This window comes from Drosophila obscura, unplaced genomic scaffold, assembly GCF_018151105.1.
Source record: "Drosophila obscura isolate BZ-5 IFL unplaced genomic scaffold, ASM1815110v1 contig_200, whole genome shotgun sequence".
Lineage (NCBI taxonomy): Eukaryota > Metazoa > Arthropoda > Insecta > Diptera > Drosophilidae > Drosophila > Drosophila obscura.
The window spans coordinates 3979130-4003911 of NW_024542791.1; the positions used below are offsets into that span (position 1 = coordinate 3979130).

General features: G+C 44.2%; 1 protein-coding gene and 1 non-coding gene across 3 annotated transcripts in view; both read left to right on the forward strand.

Annotated features, from left to right (window-relative positions):
• Positions 1-24782, forward strand: part of LOC111076622 (roundabout homolog 2) — a 49495-nt gene that overhangs the window by 19323 nt on the left and 5390 nt on the right. For both annotated transcript variants that reach the window (XM_041593873.1, XM_041593872.1), the window contains exons 2-12: positions 4089-4282; positions 12646-12748; positions 17380-17664; positions 18427-18567; positions 18632-18763; positions 18883-20190; positions 20360-20458; positions 20715-20955; positions 21145-21305; positions 22501-22668; positions 22704-22800. In XM_041593873.1, the coding sequence (XP_041449807.1) occupies positions 4089-4282; positions 12646-12748; positions 17380-17664; positions 18427-18567; positions 18632-18763; positions 18883-20190; positions 20360-20458; positions 20715-20955; positions 21145-21305; positions 22501-22668; positions 22704-22800 (2929 nt within the window). The remainder of the gene's footprint in view (positions 1-4088; positions 4283-12645; positions 12749-17379; positions 17665-18426; positions 18568-18631; positions 18764-18882; positions 20191-20359; positions 20459-20714; positions 20956-21144; positions 21306-22500; positions 22669-22703; positions 22801-24782) is intronic.
• Trnap-cgg lies at positions 5568-5639 on the forward strand. The gene has a single exon. It is a non-coding gene; the product is annotated as a tRNA-Pro (tRNA).

A 24782-nucleotide genomic window follows, 5' to 3' on the forward strand; every position in this document is an offset into this window, starting at 1 on the left:
GTAGCCATGCAAATGTGTGTTATTATATATGTACATACACATGCACATGCCTGCACTGCACTCTCTCTCTTGTATGCTCCACCGCCCACTTGCTGATAAAAGGAAAAGAAAATGTTTAAGGAAATTGCAGCAAATATTTTGCTTGTTAAGTGAAACCCAGTTTGGCGAAACGTTTTCTCAGCAATTTCTTCAGGCATTTCGACAAAGTCTTGGTCTTGGTCCTTGGTCTTCGTCTTCGTCTTGGTCTTGGTCCTTCAGCTGCCTGGTTGTTGGATTTTAGTTGCTTTTGGTCTGCACCGCCAGCACCCCGCCGCATCCACCATTTGATGCATTTTGCATAAGCGTTGGGCAAATGCCTTTGCTGCTTTTATGCAAATTTCAACCATTTTCCATGTCGTTACATTCTTCTTGCCAGTGTTTTCCTTTCCTTGCCTTTCTGCCATATATGCACTCCTCTATGTGGCTTTGCCTGGCATGCAATTAAAACTAAATTAGTAGGCCTCTGGGCCAGCAGCTATGGAACTGGAATCGTTGCAGTTGGCAAATTTTCTCGGTTTACTAATTGAATTATTCAGCTGCAAGCCGCCAAGGTTTTTCCTGCCGTTTTTCTGTGTGTGGTTTTTTTTGGGGGGTTGGCAGTTCTCAAACAAACTGGAAAATGAAGCGTAATCAAAACAAAGGCCTTCAACGTTTTTCCCCACTCGCCGGTAAACCTTTTTTTTTTTTTAGGTGTTGAACATCACCGCAGGGCCCAAAACCGCACCAGCCAACTTTTGGTCCTGTCGTGGTCTCGATACCGTTGGTCCTTGTGCCTGGTCAGCAAAGATATGCACAAACAAGAACCCAAAAAAAAAGGGAAATTGTGTCCATGGTTGAGCAACTTTCGCCCAACTCCTGCCGCCTGGACAAACCGAAGGGTGCCCACAACCCCACATGCGACATTTAACCCTCGAATTGTGCAGCGTCGAGACGACACATTGATATTTTTTTTTTGCATACTCTTCAGGGAGAAGGTTTCAACTCACTTTGTAGAGGGTTTTGTTTTGAAATGAGTGGGAGATATATTCAGGAATATTGATGGTCTTATGGAATGTATAGCCTGTAAAGTGTATTAATTAATTTAACTACTGAAGAATCCATGAAATGATGGGGCACACATTTATTCCAAAAGATTCTTCAGTTTGAGGATTTCTTCTTTGTAGCAACAACAACTCATAAGACGTAGATTTCAAGTCATAAAAATCTCTCCCCAAAGAGTATATTTTCGTCACCTTCGAGCACCTTTTCTCACAGAAGACAACCCATACCATTATTTATTTTTTGTGTTTTTTTGTTGTTTTTCTTTTCTTTTCTTACTTGCGTTGCATGTTGATTTTTCGACTGCCATAACTCCACCCCCCACCCCCCACCCACCATCCGCATTCACTTGAATGTTTTATTTTTATTTTCGTTGTTGAAATAACATTGACATGCCGTCTTGCTGGTTTGACCCGACCCGACCCCCTCAAGTGAGGGTGGAAGCGCACCCTCAGTGCTCCTCCTGGCAGCAGCAGCAGCAGCAGCAGGACATGCAACACGTCTGCTGGTCTCGTCTCGCACCCCTCAACCACCAACATTCTCGAATGCTTTTCTCCGAAATTTCGGAATTCGATTTCCAGCTTGCAACATCGTTGATTGTTGTTGTTGTTGTTCTTGTTGTTGTTATTATTGCGGGATGACATGCAACTTTTGCCTCGAGCTGTTTGCCATTTGATGTTGTTGTCGCTGCTGTTGCCATTGCCATTGCCATTGTTGTTGCTGCTGTTGCTGCTGTCGTGTTGCAATCAACAACAAACTGGCAGAGCAACAAATGTGCTCGGTGGTGGCTTTTATTAAATAACGTTTCAATATTCCAACATTTTCTGACATATCAATTTTCACGCGGAATGGCCTGCACATACGCAGATACACACACTCGCACACAGATACATAGAAAGAAAAAGGGGAACACGTAACACACCCATCGAAACTGATCAGTTTCGATGTATCTGATCTGCTTAGCAGTTTTCCCGTAGGTAAATAATATTTTCATCCATTTTATCTCTTCATTTCGATCAGTGTATTTTTTATTCATAGATTCTGTGCTGTGATATGAATAAAGTTTTGCATCTTCTTCGGCTTACTATTCGCACTCAGTGTGCGTGTGTGCATGTGTACGTGGGCGTGGTGCTGGGGGTGACAGAAAATTGTTTAGATATGGCATGAAAATTTAAATTTATGTCTTGCCAGTGACAGATTTGCTGCTGGCAAACACTCCAGAAACTCTGCGGTTAGCAAATAAAGATTGCGGTATAGCGCACACTTGGGCCCCCGTGTGGTTGGGGCGGGGAAATTGGTTTGTGGGTGGCAAATAGTAGTGGGTGTTAACCATTGAAAGAAAGTTTCGTTAAATGGAATTTCTCGGTGCTAGAGGCGGAAGAAAATGTGCACAAATAAACAATTGGATCTGAAGCGATTGGCGATGGCAATAGTTTTCAATTTGTACACCATGAATCATGTTAAAGCAGTAAAAAGATTAGAGGAACTGAAAGGGGGAAGCATTGAAAGAATTTGTGGGAGTTCTAGACTCCATTGACTACTATGGAGCATCGCCAGAATGGGCAAACAGAGCTCTAATTAAGCTTTGGATTTAAATGGTTTAAATAATGTTGATGGATTACATTTGTACATATGGTGATTCGGTGCTAGTCCACAGAGAGCAGCAGAGTCTGTAGAGTAAACACAGAAAGTAATAGAGGGTAGATCAACAGAGTCTGTAGAGTAAGCAGTGCAAGTAACAGAGGGTAGAGCAACAGAGTCTGTAGAGTAAACAGAGCAAGTAACAGAGGGAGAGAGAGACTAGAAGCAGCCGTCAGCGCAGCCTCAACGATCGACGCCAATAATTCGGTGCCAAAATTCTTTCTCAAACCACACACCACATCTGCACCTAATTGTAAGTCCAAAGCTTTGTAAGTTAGGGCACAGAGACCGATTTAATCACGAGCTAACCTTAAATAATATGCATAAATAAAGAGAAGGAATATACGAAAATGATGAGATGTCTCTCCAAACATCTTAAAGACTATATAGGAATGACGTAAATTTATATTCCTCATAAATTCTTGCATATTCGCATTCATTTTGCCTGAGATCCAAGCAGCGCATAGCTCTGCCGCATTGGACTCCTGTTGCACTGCTTCACTGACACTTTCAGATAACGTTATTTTGTGCAGGGAACTGCTTCACTGAGCAGCGATCACTGCCAAAGAAATAAGGGCATTGACAGCCAAAGAAATGAATGCGAGCAATGCTGTTCATTCGAATAGAAGCAATATGCTGGGCTGAAGGACCCTTGCCAATGCAGAAGACCCTCCCTCCCGCCACGAACAGCAGCCCACAAAAGCAGCCAACTTAGGGCTACATTTTCTTAATAATGTTTTAAACAAACGAGTATGCTAATCTCCGGGCTTATCTAGCCCATGAACCCCGTCAGGTGTACAGGCCACCCTTTTTTCCACCCAACTAATTTCCCAACGTTTGCATTATGCAAAACAAAACAAAACAAAAACTAGCGAAGAATTGCAGAGAAAAAAGGAAAATACTTAGCTGCTAAGCTAGCAGGGTCCTTTGCCGCATATGCAAATCTAAACAAATTAATTCCAAACTGAATCCTTTGAGCAAGTCAGGACCCCCCGAGAACCACCCCCTGTCCACACTCCACTCTACGCCTCTCTCCATCTGCTGCCGCTGCCGCTGCTGCTGCTGCTGCAAATGCAAACTGCAACTTCATTTGCAACGTCAACGGCAATGCGCATTAACATTGTTTTCATTTGGCCAACGAGCGTTTCTCGTTTTACTTTACTCTTTTTCCACCCCCCCATTTTCCTTTTTCCTTGCATTTCCACACAAACCGCTGACGATGATGATGTCGACTGACGCAGCGGAAAACGGAAAGCCCCGCATCACCCAGCACCCACCCCAACCCAACCCCCCGTTGAATTCTTTGCAATTTTTATATTTAACATTTCTTTCAACGCTCTGTCTCTCTCTTCTCTCTCGCTCTTTGGCAGGTTCACATCCGCCACGAATAGTGGAGCATCCCATAGATACGACAGTGCCACGACACGAGCCAGCCACGCTTAATTGCAAAGCCGAGGGCAGCCCCACGCCCACCATTCAGTGGTATAAGGACGGAGTCCCACTGAAGATACTGCCGGGCTCCCATCGCATAACCCTGCCAGCTGGCGGATTGTTTTTCCTCAAGGTAAGCAAATCGAAAAGAATGTGGGAGGCATAAAAATTAAAAATTATTAAAAGAGTTGGGAAGTAGTCGACGTGGGAATGCCTTATTTAAATAATTGAATCAAATAAACAGAACAAAAAATAAGAAATAAAATTCTATAATAAAAATAAATAAATAAAATAAAAAGTAAATTAAAAATATAATAAAAAATAATTATAAAAATAATAATAATATAATTTCAAATCTATTCAGATATTTATTTTAAATCTTCCAAGTTCTTTAACAATCGCCATCTTTAATTTTGTGGGGTGTACTTACACATGCTTGAATTTTTCTTAAACGCTTCTCATTGCTATTTTCTCTTATTTGCATGCATAATTATTATTTCTGCTTTACGCTTTCATTCATAATGAAAGAGATGGCAATAGCGGTAATAATAGTAAGAGACAGGAAGGAGGGAGAAGAGTAATAGCGAAAGGCTTAAAAAAATATTCATGCTGCCACGCCATCTGTTGAGTGATGAACAAACTAATTGCTTTTATTTTTAATTCTCCCTACGGCTGCCACTCCTTTGCACAAAAACTTCCCCTCACCGTCGCACCTACTCTACCTTTTAATCTCTTTTGGTGTCTGTATCACTCAACATATTATTTGGTGAACGAACTGTAAAAATATTTTTGCAAAAATAACGGTTCCCCCACCTCACGGATGGGCGACGACGGCGACGGCGGTGGGCAACAACTTCATTAACGAAAGGTAAACATACATTAAGCAAAAAGATGGCAGAGCAGCAAGGACTGGCAGAGACAGACAGAGAGTGAGAGCAAGAGAGCGTAAAGAGCAAATGTCAGACAGAGGCAGACAGACAGACAGACAGATAAAGACATAACGGATGTTGGCAGAGGCTGGGCAGTGCTGTCGACGTCAGCGGCAGCGGCAGCTTCAGCAAAAGTCAGCAGCGCTGCCTCTGATGAGCTGTGAGCTGTGAGCGCGAGGGATGGACTGAGAAAGAGAGAGTGTGCTCTAAGATAAATTCATAAGGTGCGTATCAGAAGTATACGACACACCAGCTATGTTTTCAATCTAACCTCTAAGTTTTGTTTTGTTCGCTTCGCGATTCTCTGACCTAACCTCAATTTTGATCCTCGAATTTCGATAAATTTTGTTAGAATAGGAGAGAAAGGATTAAATGAGTACCCATTAGCTATGTATATGCTAAATAAATCCTTAATTGGAATTAATAAGGGTATCCTGATCCCTACAGGAGTCAGGCTTTTATTCTAAAATGGCCACCAAGCTTGCAAGCGGCCCGTTGGTCTAGAAGTATGATGCTCGCTTCGGGTGCGAGAGGTCCCGGGTTCAACTCCCGGACGGGCCCAATCCTTTTTTATTTGCGTTTTAATTTATTTTGTGATCTGATTTGAACTTTAAGTCCTGCTAATTTCATGCTTCCCCATAGTTTTGATCACCATGAAACTATATAGTTATAAATGTATATATGTATTTACATCACGCTTTTGATACGCAGCTTAGGAGTGTCTGCGCCGCCCCCCTGCCATGGCTTTGGAGCCGAGCACTCAGCAAATTTACGACGCAAAAAGCCAACGCGAGCCGCGCGTTGATTATGCTGATGATGCAGTCGGAATCGCAGTCTCAATTGGGCGAATGTTGGTGGGGCTGGGGGCTGGGGGGTGGCACACCGATGCTAGTGGTGGTGCGGTAGAGCATGGCACTCAGTCGGCTCGGGGGGGGTATGCGGTGTAGGAGCAGCCCGATGGATAGATGAGTGAGTGAGTGAGTGGGCGATGCGGGGGCGACTCGGAGCTTGCCACTTTTCACACTCGATCTGCTGGCTTTGCCGGTTGGTGTCTGCGCGCGCTTATGCACTTGCGTCTGGATATACCCTTGAAAAGGGTATTTTGATTTTAGCAAACGAAATGGAAGTTTATTTTGGACTCTGCCTAGAAGTTAATTCATGTCCGAAGACCAAACATACCCTATAGAAATCATACAAGCTACAAACTTCTTTCAAGGGCATCCAAAAGTTCGACCCCCTCATATGGCTCTCTTATGTGTGTTTGTGTTGTGTGTTTGTGTTTGTGTGTGTGTTTGTGTTTGCCGAATACCAGTGTATTTGTTTATCACTTAAGTGCAGAAAAGGATTTCAGCATTTTCTCGGCATCCGTTGATGCTGCTGCTCCTGCTGCTGCTCCTTCTGCCGCTGGCATTTGCCGACGACTCCCGTTTCCGCTGCCTGCGCACAAAATGTTTCCATCTATTTTTTTATGGCTCGCTTCTAACGACTTTTAAATGAATTAATCCCACGTCCCGTTTCACTATCCATCCTTTCAGTGTCCTTAGCCCCCGCGGGGACTTTCTCTGGGGTTCGGTTTGAATGGGGGCTGAAGGAGTGAGGATATGTGTAGAGATATATGAAGAATATTCCACTGACTTTTGGGTGCTAGCTGGGAAATAAATAAATAAATAAAGTTTGTTAGTTTCCATGGACCATTTTTAAACCATTTTTTTCTGCATGAACTGCTTATAAATTCTTGACCTAACCAAATACATAAACTTCTCTATGCTTCTTTACATATAAAGTACCAGAAAATGTAGCTCCAACTCAAACAAACAGATACTCGGATATAACACATCATTTCATTGCTCCCCAGCGGCATAATTTAAAGCTCTAATTCCGCCAGCTCTTGTCCCCTGTACTCTGTAACTCTTGCAGACAATTCATCTTACTTATAAGTGCTCCTCCACTCCACTCCACTCCAGAGACCACCCCAGAGCCAACTTCAAGCAGACATTATTACTACAACAACACCAAAAAAAAACCCAAGAGCCTAAAACACTATTTTGCGCCCAAGTAGAGACAAAAAAAATTCCCTCTTTAATATGATGTGGAAATAGGGAAAAAATACATCTTTAAGGGAAATGTTGGGAGAAAAAAAAAGAAAAGTTGTTCTCGTTTGGGGTCTTTAAGTGCCGAAGGGGGTGGCAGGAGAGAGTGAGCAAAATGTACAAGCCAAATGGGGAATATGCAATAAAATACAAAACATGTACATGTCTACATTTGTGTGTATATGTGTGTGTGTGTGTGTGTGTGTGTGCGTAGGAGCTTTGCAGAAAAAAAAAAGAAGGAGCGCCAAGCTGAAGTACGAGCGAAAAGTGACATGAAGGAGAGACGAAGACAGTGAGAAGAGCAGAGGAGAGCAATAGGAAGACAGACAATAATTTACGTAACTGCACGACAGACAGACAGACGCGTCGAAAGGAGTATGAGTGAAGGGAGGAGGGAGTAAGAAAAAGAGAAAGAGGGTGGGAAGGGGAAGATGGAGTGTTGGAGAAAGAGGGAGCGGCGTCAAAAGAGGGCGCTCAAGTGAGAGAGGGAGAGCGAGAGCTGGAAAGAAAGTAAGACGAAAGCAGCAGACACGCACACACATGCATGATTTTGGTATGGCAAGTGTAACTGTAACTGTGTGAGTGCGAGCAGCACTTTGGTTTTGACTGCCGCACATCACATCTGGCGGTGCTCGAAAATGGAAGTCACGGGACACGGGACTCGTGAGGACACAGCTCAAGGCATCGAATTCCCCTACTACAAATTTCTCGTGTTGCTCATCTCTAGAAGAAATGGCAGAATCATCATCCTTTTTGGCGTCCTTGACTACAGTCTGCCCAAAAAGCTCTCTATTTGCTCAGTCTGACGCTGAAGTGTGTTTTGCTTGCTCGCCTCCCTTTCCACAGCTCCCCAACGTTTATTTAAATGTCTGCCACACATTTGGCACTATTCTAGCCCAAATGCCACTCCCACACACTCCATTCCACGCCACGCCCCCGCAGGGAAGAACTTTAAAAAGGCAATCAACTGGAGCTGCGCGAAAATAAATCAAAGCCTGACTTTACTACCCAAAGGCGGCGGATGATTGCATTGCATTTGGCGGAGGTGTAGCCCTAAGGGCGTCTTAATTAAAAAGCAGTCGCGGCTACAGCTTCCCCCGTTGCGGCAATAACTTTATGCACTGCACTGTATGTATACAATGAGCACATTTTAATGAGTTTACAAACGCTCGACACATTCGCGGCTCTATAAAAAAAAAGGGAAGAGAGAAGAGAGAGAAGCATGCACCATAAATGAATAAACATGGAATGTGGCGGCTTAAGCAGAGTTGAGTGGCGTCGTGGGAGTGCTTGGGAAAGAGGGCACCAGCCAACGCTGCGTATGAGTTATGTTTTTATGAGCGAGGCGACAATTTTTACTTGGAATGCCGCAGCTTCCTCTTCAGCCAAAGTCTTTGGGCTCGGGGCTCGGGGCTCTCGGCTGTTTATTAACTTGAGGTGTGGGCCAGGGGCAGCTGCTCTTGAGCTGCGTTTAATGAGTGTTGTGAGGGGGTAGGAGCCCCCCTGGATGATTGGATTAGTGAACGGATAAGGGGCAGCCATCAGGCAGGAGCAAGTAAGGCAGGTTTTTTAATGAGCAGCTTAACAGGAAAGTGGCTGGGAAGGAAGGAAGGAAGGACTTAAATGTAACAGCAAAGTTCTCTTTATGGGGAATATTGGGATGATGTGTTCTTTCAAAGATGATAATCTCCATCAACCCCAGTGCTTTTCCTTTATCTCAAGGCTTGGATTTTTCGCTCTTTTCCCCTTCTCTCTTTCCCCTATGCCATTTCGTTCGCACACGATATTCAGTCAATAAAAAAAAACTTTAAAATTCATTTCCCCAAACCATTTGCATCCTGTTGCTTTTCCACCTGTTTCACTTTTGGAAATGAAAGTAAAAGTGTTTTACCACCATCACCCCCACTTCACCACCTCCTCCACTCACTCTGTAGATTTGCCTAATTCCATTTCGTTGCAGACTCGTTTTCAGGCTCAATTAAAACCATTTACACGTCACATTTTATACAAGCTTTAAAATTTAAACACTCAGCAGTTAGACAGGAAGAGAGAGACAGAGAGAGAGAGAGAGAGACAGAGAGAGAGAGAGAGAGACAGTGAGTGAGTGAGTGAGAGAGAGGGAAAGAGAGACAGTTTGGCATCTCTTTCTGGCACACGCACAAGACAATTACGAAATGTTACAACATGAAAACGGGAATGGCTCCCAAATGAAATGTTGGAAAATTTATGGGTATTTTAAATTAAAACGGAAGCGTGTTTTTCCCGACACAGAGAGAAAGAGAGAGAGGGAGAGTGAGTGTGAGTGTGGGGAAAAGGAAGAACTGCACACAGATACAGCCAATATATTTTATAGCTTTCCTCTTGTCGCTCTCATCCTCTGGATGCTCCTTCCACACAGCTTTACCCCCTATAAAAGTGCACGTAGCACACGGCAAAGATTTTTGGAATACTCTTCAGCCAGACGGGAGGGTGTATTATGATTTTGAACAGATTAGAACAGCAGCAGAAAATTGCATGTTCTTCAGGGGAAATTATAAAAGAATAAAATCTCTGTGCTGATACCTTTCCACAATAAACCTCATCTATTGGCAAGAGTATCTGCAGCTTCTGCATACGAAGCTACCTTTTTCCTTTCCGGCATTTTGCCCCCCTCTGCTGTTGCTTTTTCGGTGTCAAATCAGTTTCAATGCTTGCACGCACAAGAGCAGCAACAAAAGGAAATCCTCTGAGCGCAACCAATTCGCAGCGATTTTCCCGGGCTCAAGTCATTAAAGATATAAATAAATTTATGTGACTTCTGACCATGTTTTGCCCCCCCACTCTCTACAGGGTTTTGGGGTTCCCTTTAGAGGATTTTCTTTATTTTTCCTGTTAGGTTCTGGCCAGGAGTCGACAGGGAAGTCTTGCGAAAAACGAAATTAAATTTTCAGCAACAACAAGGGGGACAGAGGACTTAGTCTGGTACTTGTTTTACAACACAGACACACAATCGTATAAATATAGAAATATCTTTATGGAAATACAGTGCGTTTCGGGACTACCTTTAGCATTTTTTGCATCTTTATATTTTGCAATATTAACCAAAAATATTATAAATTTATTTTTATACCTTTTTGTGCCTTAAACAAAACTTTAAAGTATAAAAGTATGAACTGTCGTCTGCCTTACACTTGCGCCACGCACTGTACACTCACATTTTTTGTATCTTCATTTCATTTCGCTGCTCAACGGTTGCCATTGCAACGAATTTTGGTTTAATTTTATTTGATATTTCGCCCGGCTGGCTGTCAGTTCCCCCCCCCAAAAAGGGATAGCCCTCAGCTAAAGCTTTAGCTGCTTCGCTTCTTAGTAATTCATTTAAATTTTTAATAGCAATGCCGCCCCATGCCTAGCTAATGAGCTTAGGCTCATGGTTTACCTTGCCCTTTCCACAGTCCAGGGACCACATTGCGTATGCTTAATATAACGCTCTTGGCCGCTGGAGATGCAGATGGAAAATGGGTCAGTGGGAATGGAATAAGTCGAGTTGGTCAAAGCAAAGAGAACGGAGAGCAAGATTTGAGTTTAATTTAATTTAAAGAGAATTGGTTTTATAATTCTATGGCCTGCTGCCCCTTATATATCTTTTTATTACTTAAACTTTAGGGAATACACAATTAAAGTTTCACTTCCTTTCTGCAGAAGCTTTTAGCGCACTTGTCGCACAAAATAGTTGATTAATCAGCGAGACAAAGGATGAAAACTCACATGTATCTATCCATACATTTGTGTACATCGTACTATTACTTTGTGTCAAGTAATCCTGTTGCCTTTGAGCGTGTTTTGGCTGCTGTTGTTATGGTGTGAGTGGAGTGGAGCTGCCGCTCCCGCTCTTTCGCATATGAAGTATGACAATCGAGACGCCTGAAGCGCCTGACAACTTATTTGTTTTATAAAGCGCACCCGCGGCTCTCATCTTCGGGTGTGCGAGTGTAGGAGTGTGTGTATCTGTGTATACAGCTGAGGAAGGAAGATTAAATGAAAGAATAATACAGCTGAAGAACCCTTTTGTCATCTTCACTTAGCGCAACACTTAATTTCACTTGGAGGAGGAGCAGGAGGAGCAGGAGCAGGAGCAGAAGGCAGGGTAGGAGGCATCATCGAGCAGAAGTTGTGTAAATTGTGCGAACTTTGTTGCTGCCTCTCAAAAGCTGCCACTTCTTCATGGTTTTACTGCTCTGCTGCAAGGGAACAGATAAATATGCTACACACACACACACACATACAGTAAATATACACACACACACACACACACACACAGATACACTTAGTTTGACATTTAATTTTAAGCGCATGTTGGGGAATTCTTTTGTGCTCCAAAAAACAAATAAACAAACAAACACTGTAGACAACAAACACCAAATGGGGATGCCAAAAGAAAAGAGACAGCAATGATGCTGGTGTAGTGAAAGAGATAGCTATACATGGGAGTAGGCGGAGGAAAGAAAAAGAAAGAAAGAGATGGATACAGAGTGAAGGGGGACATGTAGCAACTATAAAGTTGCTCAAGAGACATTTTATGATTTGAGGAGCACTTGAAGGCAGCCAGCAGGTAGGCAGGCAGGCAGGCAGCAGACGCGCAACAGACAACAGATTGCTGACTGTTTTATGGCCCGAAAAAGTCAGGGGAAGGGTAACGCAGGGAATTTCACTCGAGGAAGTAGAGGCACAAAGATGGCAGCAAATCAACGTCTTAGGGAGTTCTCGAAAAGATTTCACTGGATTTTCAAGTTTTATTTTCTGTTGCCATTTGTAAAATTACAAATATGAATGGGATATCTCAAAGAAATACGAATGGAAGTTACACTTTTCGGATAAAGAAATACAGAGAATGAATACAAAAAATATATAAAAATAAATAAAGAAATAAAATAAATGAAAGAACTAAATAAAAGTTACTCAATAAATGCACTGAATCAATTTCATTCAATCACTCCGTGCATTTATTTTGTACTTTTGCAGGTACTTCCATTAAATAAAGTAATGAAAAATGTTAAAATAATGAAAGAAATCGAAAAATAAATAGGACTCTAGATTAAATCAAACGAGTTCAATAAATATGGAAAAATATTAATAAATAAATAAATAAATATTAATATTAATCAATTAATATTACGAAATAATAAATAATAAATAAATAATAATATTAATCAATTAATATTAAGTCTCATAAGTTTTTGAATCTAAGAATCCAAAATCTTTAACGTATTATCTGATTTAAAAAACAAACCGTATGACAATTGCAAAATGCTTGAAATGAACCCACAACCCACAACCAACCATCAACATCCCATCCACTTACTACTTATGCACATACTCGTACTCGTCTCTTGCTCATTTCAATTATAATTACTCACATTACCAGCCCCCCAACCACTGTGATTTCTCCATCTTAAAACCATTCTTATGCCATTGCGTTTTGCTTCATCTTTTTGCAGGTTGTCAATTCGCGTCGCGAAACAGATGCCGGCGTCTATTTGTGTGAGGCAAAGAATGAACTGGGCGTGGCACGGAGCCGGAATGCCACATTGCAAGTGGCGGGTAAGTCAACTTCCCCTCTCTGCCATCTGTCCGGAGTGGTCGGAGTGGGGAGACTCCCACTTCCGCTTCACATGGAGCGTGTGGTGTGCGTTTTTAATATTCTAAATTGATGTTGATTTTTGCCCCTTGTCGTTGTCCGCCCCCCTGCTCCTTCCTGCTGGGAGTGATGTTGTGTAGGGGATTGACAGTGTTGGCCTTTTTTTTTGCTTTCTGCTTTTTGGCCCCAGCCCAGACCCCGCCCTCTTAACTAACTAGCTGTGGAGCTGTGGAGCTTTGGATCTGTGTGGAGCTGCTGCTGCTGCTGCGTTTACAAGTTTTCCGCTCGAACGCACCCACTTGTCTTGTCAGAGTCTGCCCCTCCGTCTGTGCTCTGTCGCTTTGGCCCTCTCGCTTTACTCCCACTCTCTCCAATAGAGCGTATGCCAGCCTCCATTAACCCGTTTGCGTTTAAGACTTTCTTTTTTTGGTTCGCCTTTTTTTATCTTTATCTTTTGCTTTTCTATTTTTGACTTTTTGAAACCTTTTTAGTCGAGCTGATGGCCCGACTGCGTATATTTCCCCCCCTTAGATTTCAAAGGATAGGAGCTCGATGATGCTTCTTGTGTGTTAGATTTATTGGGCTATGGCATGGCCCATACAGTGGTTGTGCGTGTGTGTGAGTTGGGACAGGTCGGTGCTGAATTTTAATGGGGGTCTGTGTGTCTCGGCTCTTGCCAAGTAGAATGTGGGTTAACTGGGGTCATAGAATAATGTAAGAATTTCTGTTTAATATAGGCTCAAAAATTAACAAGAAAAAATACTTGAAAATACTCGAAAAATACCAGAAAAATTCTATAAAAAATACTGGTAAATAAGAAGTAAAATATATAACTAAAATATATATATAAATATATAACTCTATGCAATGCTTACTTTTCGACTGTTCTAGGAATTATACCAGGAAAATACCAAAAGCTAGTATTTTCTGCGCAGTATGGTATATGGTATACACTGTTAATATATGTATATATATTTAATATATAATATAATAATATAATTGAATCATTTACATGGCAAGATCTCTTCCATTTCATGCAGCAGATCTATGACCATTGTTGTGGCACATTTCTAACTTCATCTTGGTGGTTGTCCCTCCACAAAGATATTTTTTCGCTTGAGCGAGCATAAAGAGAAAGTTTCTGGTTTTTCGTTACTTTTTCACATACTGGGGGAGAGCGCATTGGTTAAGGAGGAGACACCACGCTGAGGGCATTGGTTTAGGCACCATGGAAAGTAGGTACTAGCATGGGGCTCAGGCCCACGCCCACGCCCACCACACAAACGCCCACATGCCACACGACAGGGGCAGGGCAGGGCAGGGCTAGGGCCCTTCCATATCAGTCGACAGAGACCGCCACTTTGTCTTTTGTTGGCTAATATTTCTTTTATTTGCCTCTGCCTTTTCATTCCTGTCTCCCCCGTCCGTCCGTCCGTCTGTCTGTTCTGTCCACCCGCCTGTCATGTCCGGGTTCCTCCTCCCGCACAAAAATCGATATTGCTCTGTGGAGTTTATTTTTTTTCCTTCATGTTGGATGTTTTCTTTTCCTATTTTTTTTTTTGTACATTTCTCTCTCCTGTTCTGCCGAGTTGGGTTTGCTTTTTGCGGCATATCCTTGGGGAATATTTTTCAATATTTGCATGTAAATCACGAAAAGCACGTCAAATTTGTTTGCTTGGTTAAAACGTCGTTATTGCGGCTTGTGGTGGGTGCTGGCAGTAGGACAGGGACAGGGACAGGGACAGAGACTGAGCGGCAGGATCTACTCGTAGTGGAGCAGGACAGCGACTGAGACTGAGACCGAGAACGAGTCTTGGCAATGGCAAAAGGCGTTCACATTGATTGGGTTAGGCAATAAAAGAGCTAACAGCAAAAGGGAGACGGGATCTGTAGCAGAAATCGAAGGAGGAGACGGGATCTGGAGCAGGAATCCTCGTAGGAGTGGGGCCAGGAGCAGGAATCGACGTAGGAGTGGGGCCAGGAGCACGAATCAAAGTGGGAGTGGAACAAGCAACACAAATCGGAAAGGTAGGGGGGGGACATGGAACAAGCATCTGGAGTGGCAGTGGGGTCTCGAGTAGGCGGGCACACTTTTCCATGTGGTTTTTTTCCTATCTGCCCCTTGCCACTTTTTGTGGTTCGTTGGGGAGTTTGTCAATAGTAAACATAAGTTGCACATTCGAACGATATTTATTCTATACTATTCTATGCATACCTGTGTATACCTGTATATTTGATGTTGTCAGCGTAATTTCGCTTCGAGCGCCTGTCAACACACACGCACAGCCTTTGACCTGATATTAAAGAGGGGTTTTCCATACCATACCATACCATGCTTGGGATGGGTTCTTGTGGTTGGTTTCATGTTCAAGAATAGGAATTAGCAGCATGGGTTTGTCTGTGTGTGGTTTGGTTACACGTTTAAGTCTCTAGTATTAGCGAAATTGTAGGGAAATTATCTGCGCCATTTTCCCTAATCATAACAATTTTTTCCTTGGCTTTGGGTGTGAGCTTCTTCGGTTGGATTACAGTGCTTGAACAAATTATAATGGAGAGCCTAAATGGTTGAGTTTATTGCCATTTTGTAACAGAAATTGCTTGAAAGTAAATACGTGAAATCTTCCGCATCAAAATCTATTGAATATAAGCAGAAAATACTCTCATACCCATCTATCAATGATAGACAATTACCTAATAAATGGTTATCACAGCGTAACTTTATCATGGAGCGTTCTTCAATTAGCCAGAAGGCAAAAACTGATCACGTCGCCCGACGTTGAAGTAGTTGCCAATCTCGGCCAACGCGTCCATAAATCAACCCCCAAACGTACGATAAATATAGATAAACGGTCATTTATTAACTCATTATCAGCAGATGGCCCAAAGCCGGCAGCATTTTGCACCTTTTGCAAAGCAGAGATTTATCCGCTTGAGTGAGTCCATGACCTCCGACCGACAGGACAGGCGAACAAAAAAGAAATAACGAATCAGGGACGAAAGGCCTACTGTACAACGTGCAGAACTTTCGCCCAGTGGCAGTGAACCTGACACTGATTATGACTTTGATTAATTTATTGATGGTTGGCGTGTTTCCTGCTTCCTGCTGCTTCCTGCTGGTTTCTGTTTCTGTTTCGATCCAGGGCTCTATTGAAAGTTTGCCTTCCCTGCGTCTTTAAGGGAGAGTTTTTGCATGCGTTGATTTATTACGCTTCAAGTTTAAATTTAATAAAAGTCATGATTTGAGCACATTTTTGCATAGCCAAGAAACCAGAAGAACTAAACTAAAGCTAAAACGAAAACTGAACACGAAAGAAAAAAAGATGGGCGATGGGAAAAAGTAGAAAGAATTCGCTTATTCACTTTGTAGATTAAAAAAAAAAGAAAAAGAAACACACAGAAAAAGAAACGAAAAGCGAAATTTAATTTACGTAAAAGCTGCTTTCGCTATGGATTTATTCGTTGGATATATGTGCATATATACTCGTACATATGTATATATATCTTTTTTTTCGCTGCACAAAAGATTACTTTTTACTTGGCTCTGCTTTTCAAGTGCTTGAAAGTTGCTTGATTTATTACACGAGAGCAATCCACCCGCCCTGATATGCACACAGCACAAATAATCGCCTAGAACGCTGCGCTGGCTGGCTCTTCAGGTGTGTGTGTGTCTCTGTGTGTGTGTGCAAATTACATGTTTCCTTGCTGACCACATTCACAAAAGCCCCGACCAACCTCTTTGTCATCAGGATGATAAGAGCTGAAGAGCTAAGAGCTGAGCTCTGAGTTACGACTTCAGCTTTCTCCTTTTGTCGCGCTCCAAATCTGCGAATGCGACTGCGACGGCGACTAAAGCAAAATGTTGATAATACTCTCTGATTTACTATGCAAAATAAAAGAGCTTTCGAAATGCGTGATTGTGACAGAAATATGAAAAAAAAAAGAAGAGTAAAATAAGGAAAAGGAAAATCCCGCCAGAAATAAATGAAATAAATAAATGGGAAATCTCTGTAGAAAAAGGTTTCTAATTAAACTTTAATCAATTCATATGTCTGTTTATGCACACAAAAATCCGAGAAGCTTAGTTTTAATGGGAAAAATCGTAGCAAATATTAAAATTTAATTTTATTTTCTATAAATCGGAATGGTTTGAATTTCCCTGTAATCAATATCCAATATATTTAAATGATACAAGTAAAAGCTGCATTCACTGATTGGATTTGTTACATATTAGAAGATATTTCTCGCAAACTATCCTTCTTCTTCTTCTCTCTCTGTGTGTCTCTTTTTGTGTGAATGGCGTATAAAAATCACATTTATGCCATTTACCAACAATTTATCTTTGCTGTCAGGCCGCAAACACGCGCTCTCCTACACACACAGGAGCCGCAGGTTAGGGCAGGACTTGGACAGGACACATGGGGCATTTATCATGCAAAAAAGCCCAAGATAATTTATATCCCCTAACAAATGGACAGGGTCCAGAGCAACCACACAGATATAATCATTTGGTCATCCTTCTTCTGCTTCACTTTCTCTCTCTCCTGTGCAGCATACCATCCATATTCACTTTCTCTCTCTCTCTCTCTACTTTCAGTGCTTCGCGATGATTTCCGCCTGGAGCCACAGAATACACGCATTGCCCAGGGCGATACGGCACTGCTGGAGTGTGCGCCACCGCGGGGCATTCCAGAGCCTGCCGTCACCTGGAAGAAGGGGGGCCAGAAATTGGATTTGGAGGGCTCGAAACGTGTACGCATCGTTGACGGCGGCAATTTGGCCATTCAGGATGCCCGACAGACTGACGAGGGTCAATACCAGTGCATAGCCAAGAATCCCGTTGGGGTGCGCGAGTCCTCGCTGGCCACGCTCAAAGTACACGGTAAGCCTTAACCCATAAACGGTGCTGTGGGTTAAATGTTGAGCTGCAGAATGGATTTACATGGAATACATGAATCAGAAGTAGGGGAGATATATTAACAAATTTTGACCGTAATAAGGAAAAACAGAACTTGAAACTGTGCTGGTCTTGGGGGCTATTATTTTCCGATTGCAGTGAAACTTGGAATTTTGGTGATGCGTTTGAGTGTAGGAGTTCGGATCAAGAATGTAGGCGTGGTCCAATGATAGTCCAAGAAGATTTCAAATATATTCTGTATTTCGTTTGTTTCACAATCCTTCGTATATTCGCAGCCGCTTAGAACGGGAAGCAAAGCGTAATTACAGTCGTCATGTTCTTTCATACAAGCTAAAGCTCGAGAGCCGTGTGGATCGTGAGAGCGAACATAAAAGCTGCTCTCAGAGCGCTAACAGTGAGTGATAACAGTGAGCGCTAACAGTGAGCTGTAGACGCGTGCGGTTACAGGCTGTTAGCGTGTTAACAGCGATGTTGCCCGGTCAGAGCTGCTGCTACTCTCACTGTTATACACACCAATCGCGGGTGTTTAGGTAAAAAGTATTCAACCTAGCTGCGCCTATTCCAGGGTTAATGAATAGCAAAAAAGGACGCCCATCCACACACCACTTACGAGCACCTCAAATCAATGTGTCATGTTCAATTTGCTGAAATGTGACTTGGGTTTGGGTTTTCGGTTCGTTATGGGCCTTTGCTAAGCGTTCTTCAATTCTTAATTCCCCGTTGCAGTTAAACCCTACATCATACGTGGACCCCATGATCAAACCGTTTTGGAGGGTGCCTCCGTGACGTTCCCCTGCCGTGTGGGCGGCGACCCCATGCCGGACGTACTGTGGCTGAGAACCGCCTCGGGTGGCAATATGCCATTGGGTAAGGCCTGGAATATCATGGAATGCCCAATGGGATATCTAACTTGATTTTGTCCATTATAAAGATCGTGTGAGTGTCCTCGAGGATCGCAGCTTGAGGCTGGAGCGCGTGACGATCGCCGATGAGGGCGAGTACAGCTGCGAGGCGGATAATGTGGTGGGAGCCATCACAGCGATGGGCACCCTAACAGTTTACGGTAAGTGCTTAGCATAACATTCCATTGTAATGTTAGACCTCCGCTAGTTGCAGCACTGTTAGCTAATTAGTCTCCCAATCTCCCATCTTCCACTGCCCCCTACTGCACCCACTGTGTAGCCCCCCCGAAATTCATCCAACGGCCTGCCAGCAAATCGGTGGAACTGGACGCGGACACCTCCTTCGAGTGTCGGGCGACGGGCAATCCAAAGCCCACGATTTTCTGGACCATCAAGAACAACAGCACGCTGATCTTTCCGGGTGCGCCGCCCCTGGATCGCTTTCACAGCCTGAACACGGAGGAGGGACACTCCATACTGACGCTGACGCGATTCCAGAGATCCGACAAGGATCTGGTCATCCTGTGCAACGCCATGAACGAGGTATCCAGCATTACGTCGCGGGTGCAGCTGAGTCTCGACTCGCAGGAGGATCGTCCGCCGCCGATCATCATAGCGGGGCCGGTGAACCAAACGCTGCCCATCAAGTCGCTGGCTACGCTGCAGTGCAAGGCCATTGGTCTGCCGAATCCAACGATATCGTGGTACCGCGACGGCATACCCGTGCAGCCGAGCAGCAAGCTGAACATCACCACGGCGGGGGATCTGATCATCTCCGACCTGGACCGCCAGCAGGACCAGGGCCTGTACACGTGCGTGGCCAGCTCCCGGGCCGGCAAGTCCACGTGGAGTGGCTTCCTGCGGATCGAGCTGCCCACCAATCCGAACATCAAGTTCTATCGGGCGCCCGAGCAGAACAAATGCCCGACGGCGCCCGGACAGCCGAAGGTGCTGAATGCCACGGCCTCGGCTCTGACGATTGTGTGGCCCACCAGCGACAAGGCGGGCGCCTCCTCCTTCCTCGGCTACAGCGTGGAGATGTACTGCACGAACCAGAGCAAGACCTGGATACCGATTGCGGCGCGACTGAGTGAGCCCATCTTCACCGTGGAGAGCCTCACGCAGGGCGCGGCCTACATGTTCATCGTGCGTGCGGAGAACTCTCTGGGCTTCTCGCCGCCCTCGCCCATCTCGGAGCCCATTACGGGCGGCAAGCTGGTGGGCGTGCGGGACGGCAGTGACATTGGCTCCTCCACGTCCCAGCTGCTGCTCAGCGACGTGGAGACGCTGCTGCAGGCCAACGACATTGTGGAGCTGCTGGACGTGAATGCCAGTGACTCGACAACGGCCCAGCTGTCGTGGGACATCGACAGTGGGCAGTATATCGAGGGCTTCTACCTGTACGCCAGGGAGCTGCACTCCGCCGAGTACAAGATGATCACGCTGCTCAACAAGGGCCAAGGGCTCAGCTCGTGCACGGTGCCCGGCCTCGCCAAAGCCTCTACGTATGAGTTTTTTCTTGTGCCATTTTACAAGAGCATCGTAGGCAAACCCTCCAACTCCCGACACGTACGCACCCTGGAAGATGGTAAGGACCCAGCGCCCTCGATCTCGCCCTCACCTCCTCACCGCTCTTCATATTTATTCATTCATTATATTGCCTCGCCGCCTCTGTGGCTCTGTGGCTGCCCTTGGCTAATCCCTCACTCATTTTCGCTTTGTTTTGTTTTGTTTTGTGGTCTCTCTGGCGTTCACAGTGCCCGAGGCGCCGCCATATGGCATGGAAGCCATCCAATTCAATCGCACGTCGGTCTTTTTGAAGTGGTTGCCACCGCAACCAAACCGGACACGCAATGGTACGTATTTGCTCGCTCTATATTTATCGCTCTCTCTCTGGTGGCAGTAGGAGCTGGCAAGAGGTTCCTTTGCAGGGGATTCATTGCCACTATCTCCTGCTGAAGCCCAACCATGTGACGCCTGCTGAAACCATCCCCAGAGAGAGAGAGAGAGATTTGCAGCCAAAGCATCCCCTAGCCTTGCCAGCTCGTTTCTTCCTTTGTTTACATTTAATTTCATTTGCTCTGCCATCTCCACTGGGCACAACCAAAACAGGCATCCTCACCAGCTACAATGTGGTGGTGAAAGGCCTCGATGTGCACAATACGACGCGGATATTCAAAAATATGACCATAGATGCGGCAACGCCCACACTGCTGCTGGCCAACCTCACCACAGGAGTCACCTATTACATTGCCGTGGCGGCTGCCACGCGGGTGGGCGTCGGACCCTTCAGCCATCCGGCCGTGCTCCGCATCGATGCACGCACCCAGTCCCTGGACACGGGCTATACGAGGTGAGTGAATGAATGGCGGAGCTCTCATTTGACTGGCTCCAACATCAATCCATTAAACGGGCACCAACGACAATGGCCAACGACTTTTGTGACCATTAAACTAAGCCACCGCCAGGGCACGTACAGGATCTGCAGGATGCGATACTCATTGCCGGGTTCTTTATTGTTTGCTGTTGTTGTCAATTGCAGATATCCCATCAGTCGTGATATTGCCGATGACTTTTTAACACAGACCTGGTTCATCGTCCTGCTGGGCTCCATCATTGCCATAATTGTGTTCCTATTGGGCGCATTGGTTCTCTTCAAGCGCTATCAATTTATCAAGCAGACCTCGCTGGGCAGTTTACATGGTGAGTGGTACTCCCCCTCTCTCTACACAGCTATTCCCTGTTTATCCTTAATTTAAATTTATATTTTTTGGGTTCGTTTTTTGTTGTGTGTCGCCCTTTTGGGGGTTTGGTAATTGCTTGAATTTATGTTGCCTATTGAAGTTTAATTTGGTCCAAAAATATTAGGGGGATGTTTAGTGTTGAATATTTGTAGATATTCAGTGTCCAAAGCGCTTAAATGGTGTGGGGAAGTAGCAGCCCCTGCTGTGTGGCTAAGACAATCTTCAATCGTATGTCTGGGACATGCAAACATTTCCTTTTCTCTCTCTCGCTCTCTCCCTGTGTAATCTATGATTTATGACTTGAGCATTTATGGTCGGTCTCAATTAGGTTGCCATTTTGTAAGCCACAAGAACAACTGCAGACACGCACTCCACACGAACATTGTCAAAGAAAAACCCCAAGCAAACGAAAACCAAGGGTAATAATCTTTGGCAGCGAACACCACAGCGAACTCCCAAGGTTAAAGCGACTATAAAAAGATAAACAAGCAGCGATAACTGGAGCAGAGCAGCTACAATAAAGGAGTCTTCTCTGGCTGAGGGAGAGTGGGTGGCCACTGCCAGGGCTAGGGTGGATATAAAAACGACAAAAGCTCACGTGAAAATCACATCAATTGTCTAACAGCAGAACTCGAAATATAACAAAAGTAAACAAGAAAAAAATGGCAAGAAATGTGTAGAGACTAGAAGGTACCCTGGCAGAGGTAACATAAATAATGGTAGAAGAAACTACATGGGTATATTGAGATCTGACTGCAAAGGATCTCTGAGATTTATTTATTAATATTTAAATATAAGAGTGGCGTAGGGACACGCAGCCACAGCGGAATTCACTCTGGAGATCCACTTCTCTGTTTCCCAAACCCACGACACACCCACTGGCTGATTCTCGCCCCTTTTGCAGGTCACTCCCATAAGCATCGAAATGGGCGTGCAAAAGCTTCTGCTAATTGAATATAAAAAGTAATTTCCGTCTTTTATTATTTGCACGTTGCAGCGTAGACTCGCGACTCTTGGGGGCCAAATCCCGTGAGCGAAATACTCCGTTTTAGTTTTAACGAGCCGTAACCATTGGCAGCACACACAGCACACATGGCACACATCCCTGTCCATTCCGATATTCACATACATGTACCGGATTCATTTTATTTCAGGCAATCACGCAATCGGAACCGTGCGAAAGTTTCCAACATTGCCGCTAAATGGAGGCGGACCTGTCGGTGCCGTCGGCTCAAATTCGACATCAACCACCGGCCCCAATGGCCTCTGGATCGATCCCAGTGGCGGTGTTTGGCGACAGGCATCGGGTGGAGGTGGCGGCGCTGCGCTGCTGCTGCTGCTGCTGCTGCTGCTGGTTCTGGTGGTGGCACGACAAAGGAGCAACTTCCGGGATACGCACAGGCCACCGCCCAACAGGGACAACAACAGCCAACGCTTCTGCCTGATTACGAGAGGTGAGTTGGGGGCTTGAGTTGGGGTCTTTCGGTCGAAGGGTTGTTTATCTCCACAGGAAGTTACCTTAATATCCTGTCTACGCTTCGCTGACTGTTTAATTACAATAAAAATTGGCAAGCTGATTCCACCAGTGGAAAGGGAAGTGGAAATGGAAGGATCCATCCGTTTGGGTTTGGAATCCATGGCACTATTTACGAGCAGGCTCATAAAAAATATGTGTGTGTGCCTTGGAGCTGCAACCGCTGCTACCATAAAAACCAAAACCTTAACCAAAACCCTCAACCAAAAACCCTCCCGAAAAGGCACCCCTCAAAACCCACCCCTGCCTGCAGCTGCCCATGCTCTCCCATTAAATTGTTACACTTGAACGGGTTTTACTTTGGGCCATGGCAACTTACGCGGCCCCGCAGCCACGGAACGAACCGTTTACGTTACTCGAGGGGTAAAATATTCCAGGGGAAATCCCCGTTTTATTCCGCGCTGCACTTGCTGTAACGTCATTTCATTTCCATGTACGCATTTCCGCATTCATATTTTTGCTCTGAGCTGCGTTGGATTTTTTATCTGTTCATTGGTTGTTTTTTTTTGCTTTTTATTTATATTTTGGGGGTGAATTTTATTTGTTTATCTTATTTATTTAAGTCTAAATAAATGTTTGATTGGCTGGACTTTGATCTGCCAGTGAGCTATATTTAGAAATAAACTTTAAGTCGAACCTAAAATCCACAAAACTTTGTTTGAATAATCCTCCAAGAATCCTAAGCAAATTTGACAAATACTTAGCAACTGGCTCAAATTGTCCTTAAAATTCTAAGAAACACTCACAAAACTTTTAAATTCCAATATAAAATCTAAAATCTGGGCCTTCAATTACACTTTCCGCTGCCATTTAAAAATCCCTCGCAATTTGTCAACACAACTGGGAATATTCCTTAAAAATCTCCCACTTAATCGCTTTAATTCCACATTGAAGCCTAATCCCGGATACATGTTCGAAGTTGCCCATTTCCCATGCCACACTTTTCCGTTTTTACTTCTTACTTTCGAATGAGAGAGGAAGAGGAGAAAAAATTCCTTTTGTGTTTTTCTTTCTTTTTTTGTTTTTTTTTTGTTACTTTTTATTAAAGCTTAATGTAGCGTTGCGGCAGCAATAATAAAAATAAAACAAACAAACAGCAGCAAAAAAAAACAGAAACAGCAACGTAACCGAAAAATGGCACAGTAAATGCAAAGAAAATAAAACAAAAGTGCGTAAGAAAATCCAAAACAAGACGCAATAAAAAAACAGCAACTGCTGGCGACATATTGCTGTCTTTGTCTAGTGCACACCTGTCCTATACTAGCATTTTCCGCCCCTCTTCCTCTTACACTGTTGCACCACTCTCTATAAAACTTTCGCGTATTTATTTGCGGCATTTTACGCATTTATTTGTTTAGATTTCTCTTGTTTTGTTGTTGTATACCCTAGCTGAATAAACCCTGTGGCACTCGCTACTCAGTTCCTGTGATCACTTCAGCAAGAGAGAGACGGCAGAGCAGGCATGATAATGGCTTTGGTATCTTCGAGGGTATCAACAACTTCGACTTCTTAAGCTGTGGCTTTTCCTTATTGTTATTTTTTTTTTTGTTGGAAAATAATCCCCATTCGCCACCTTTTGCCGTGCGCCCCCCTGCCCCGTGCCCCCTCTATTCCACTTCACTTACAATTTGAAACATTTCCTACCCACCCCTGGCCAGCGTGCCACTTCGTCGTGAAACACCCCACACCCCCCTCCCGCGCGCGTATTTCCACGGCATTCCTCTAATGCTGTTGCCACTTCCGTTACGCGATTTTCATTATTTCCGTTTCAATTTTTCCGTTGTGTTCCTACGAACCAAAGTTTTTTCCCTCCGCCCACTGTCTGCTGCTGCTACGCGTACTTCTTTCTGTTGCTCACTTTTTAACAACGTTGTAAAGTCGTAAAAAAGTCCAACATAAGCA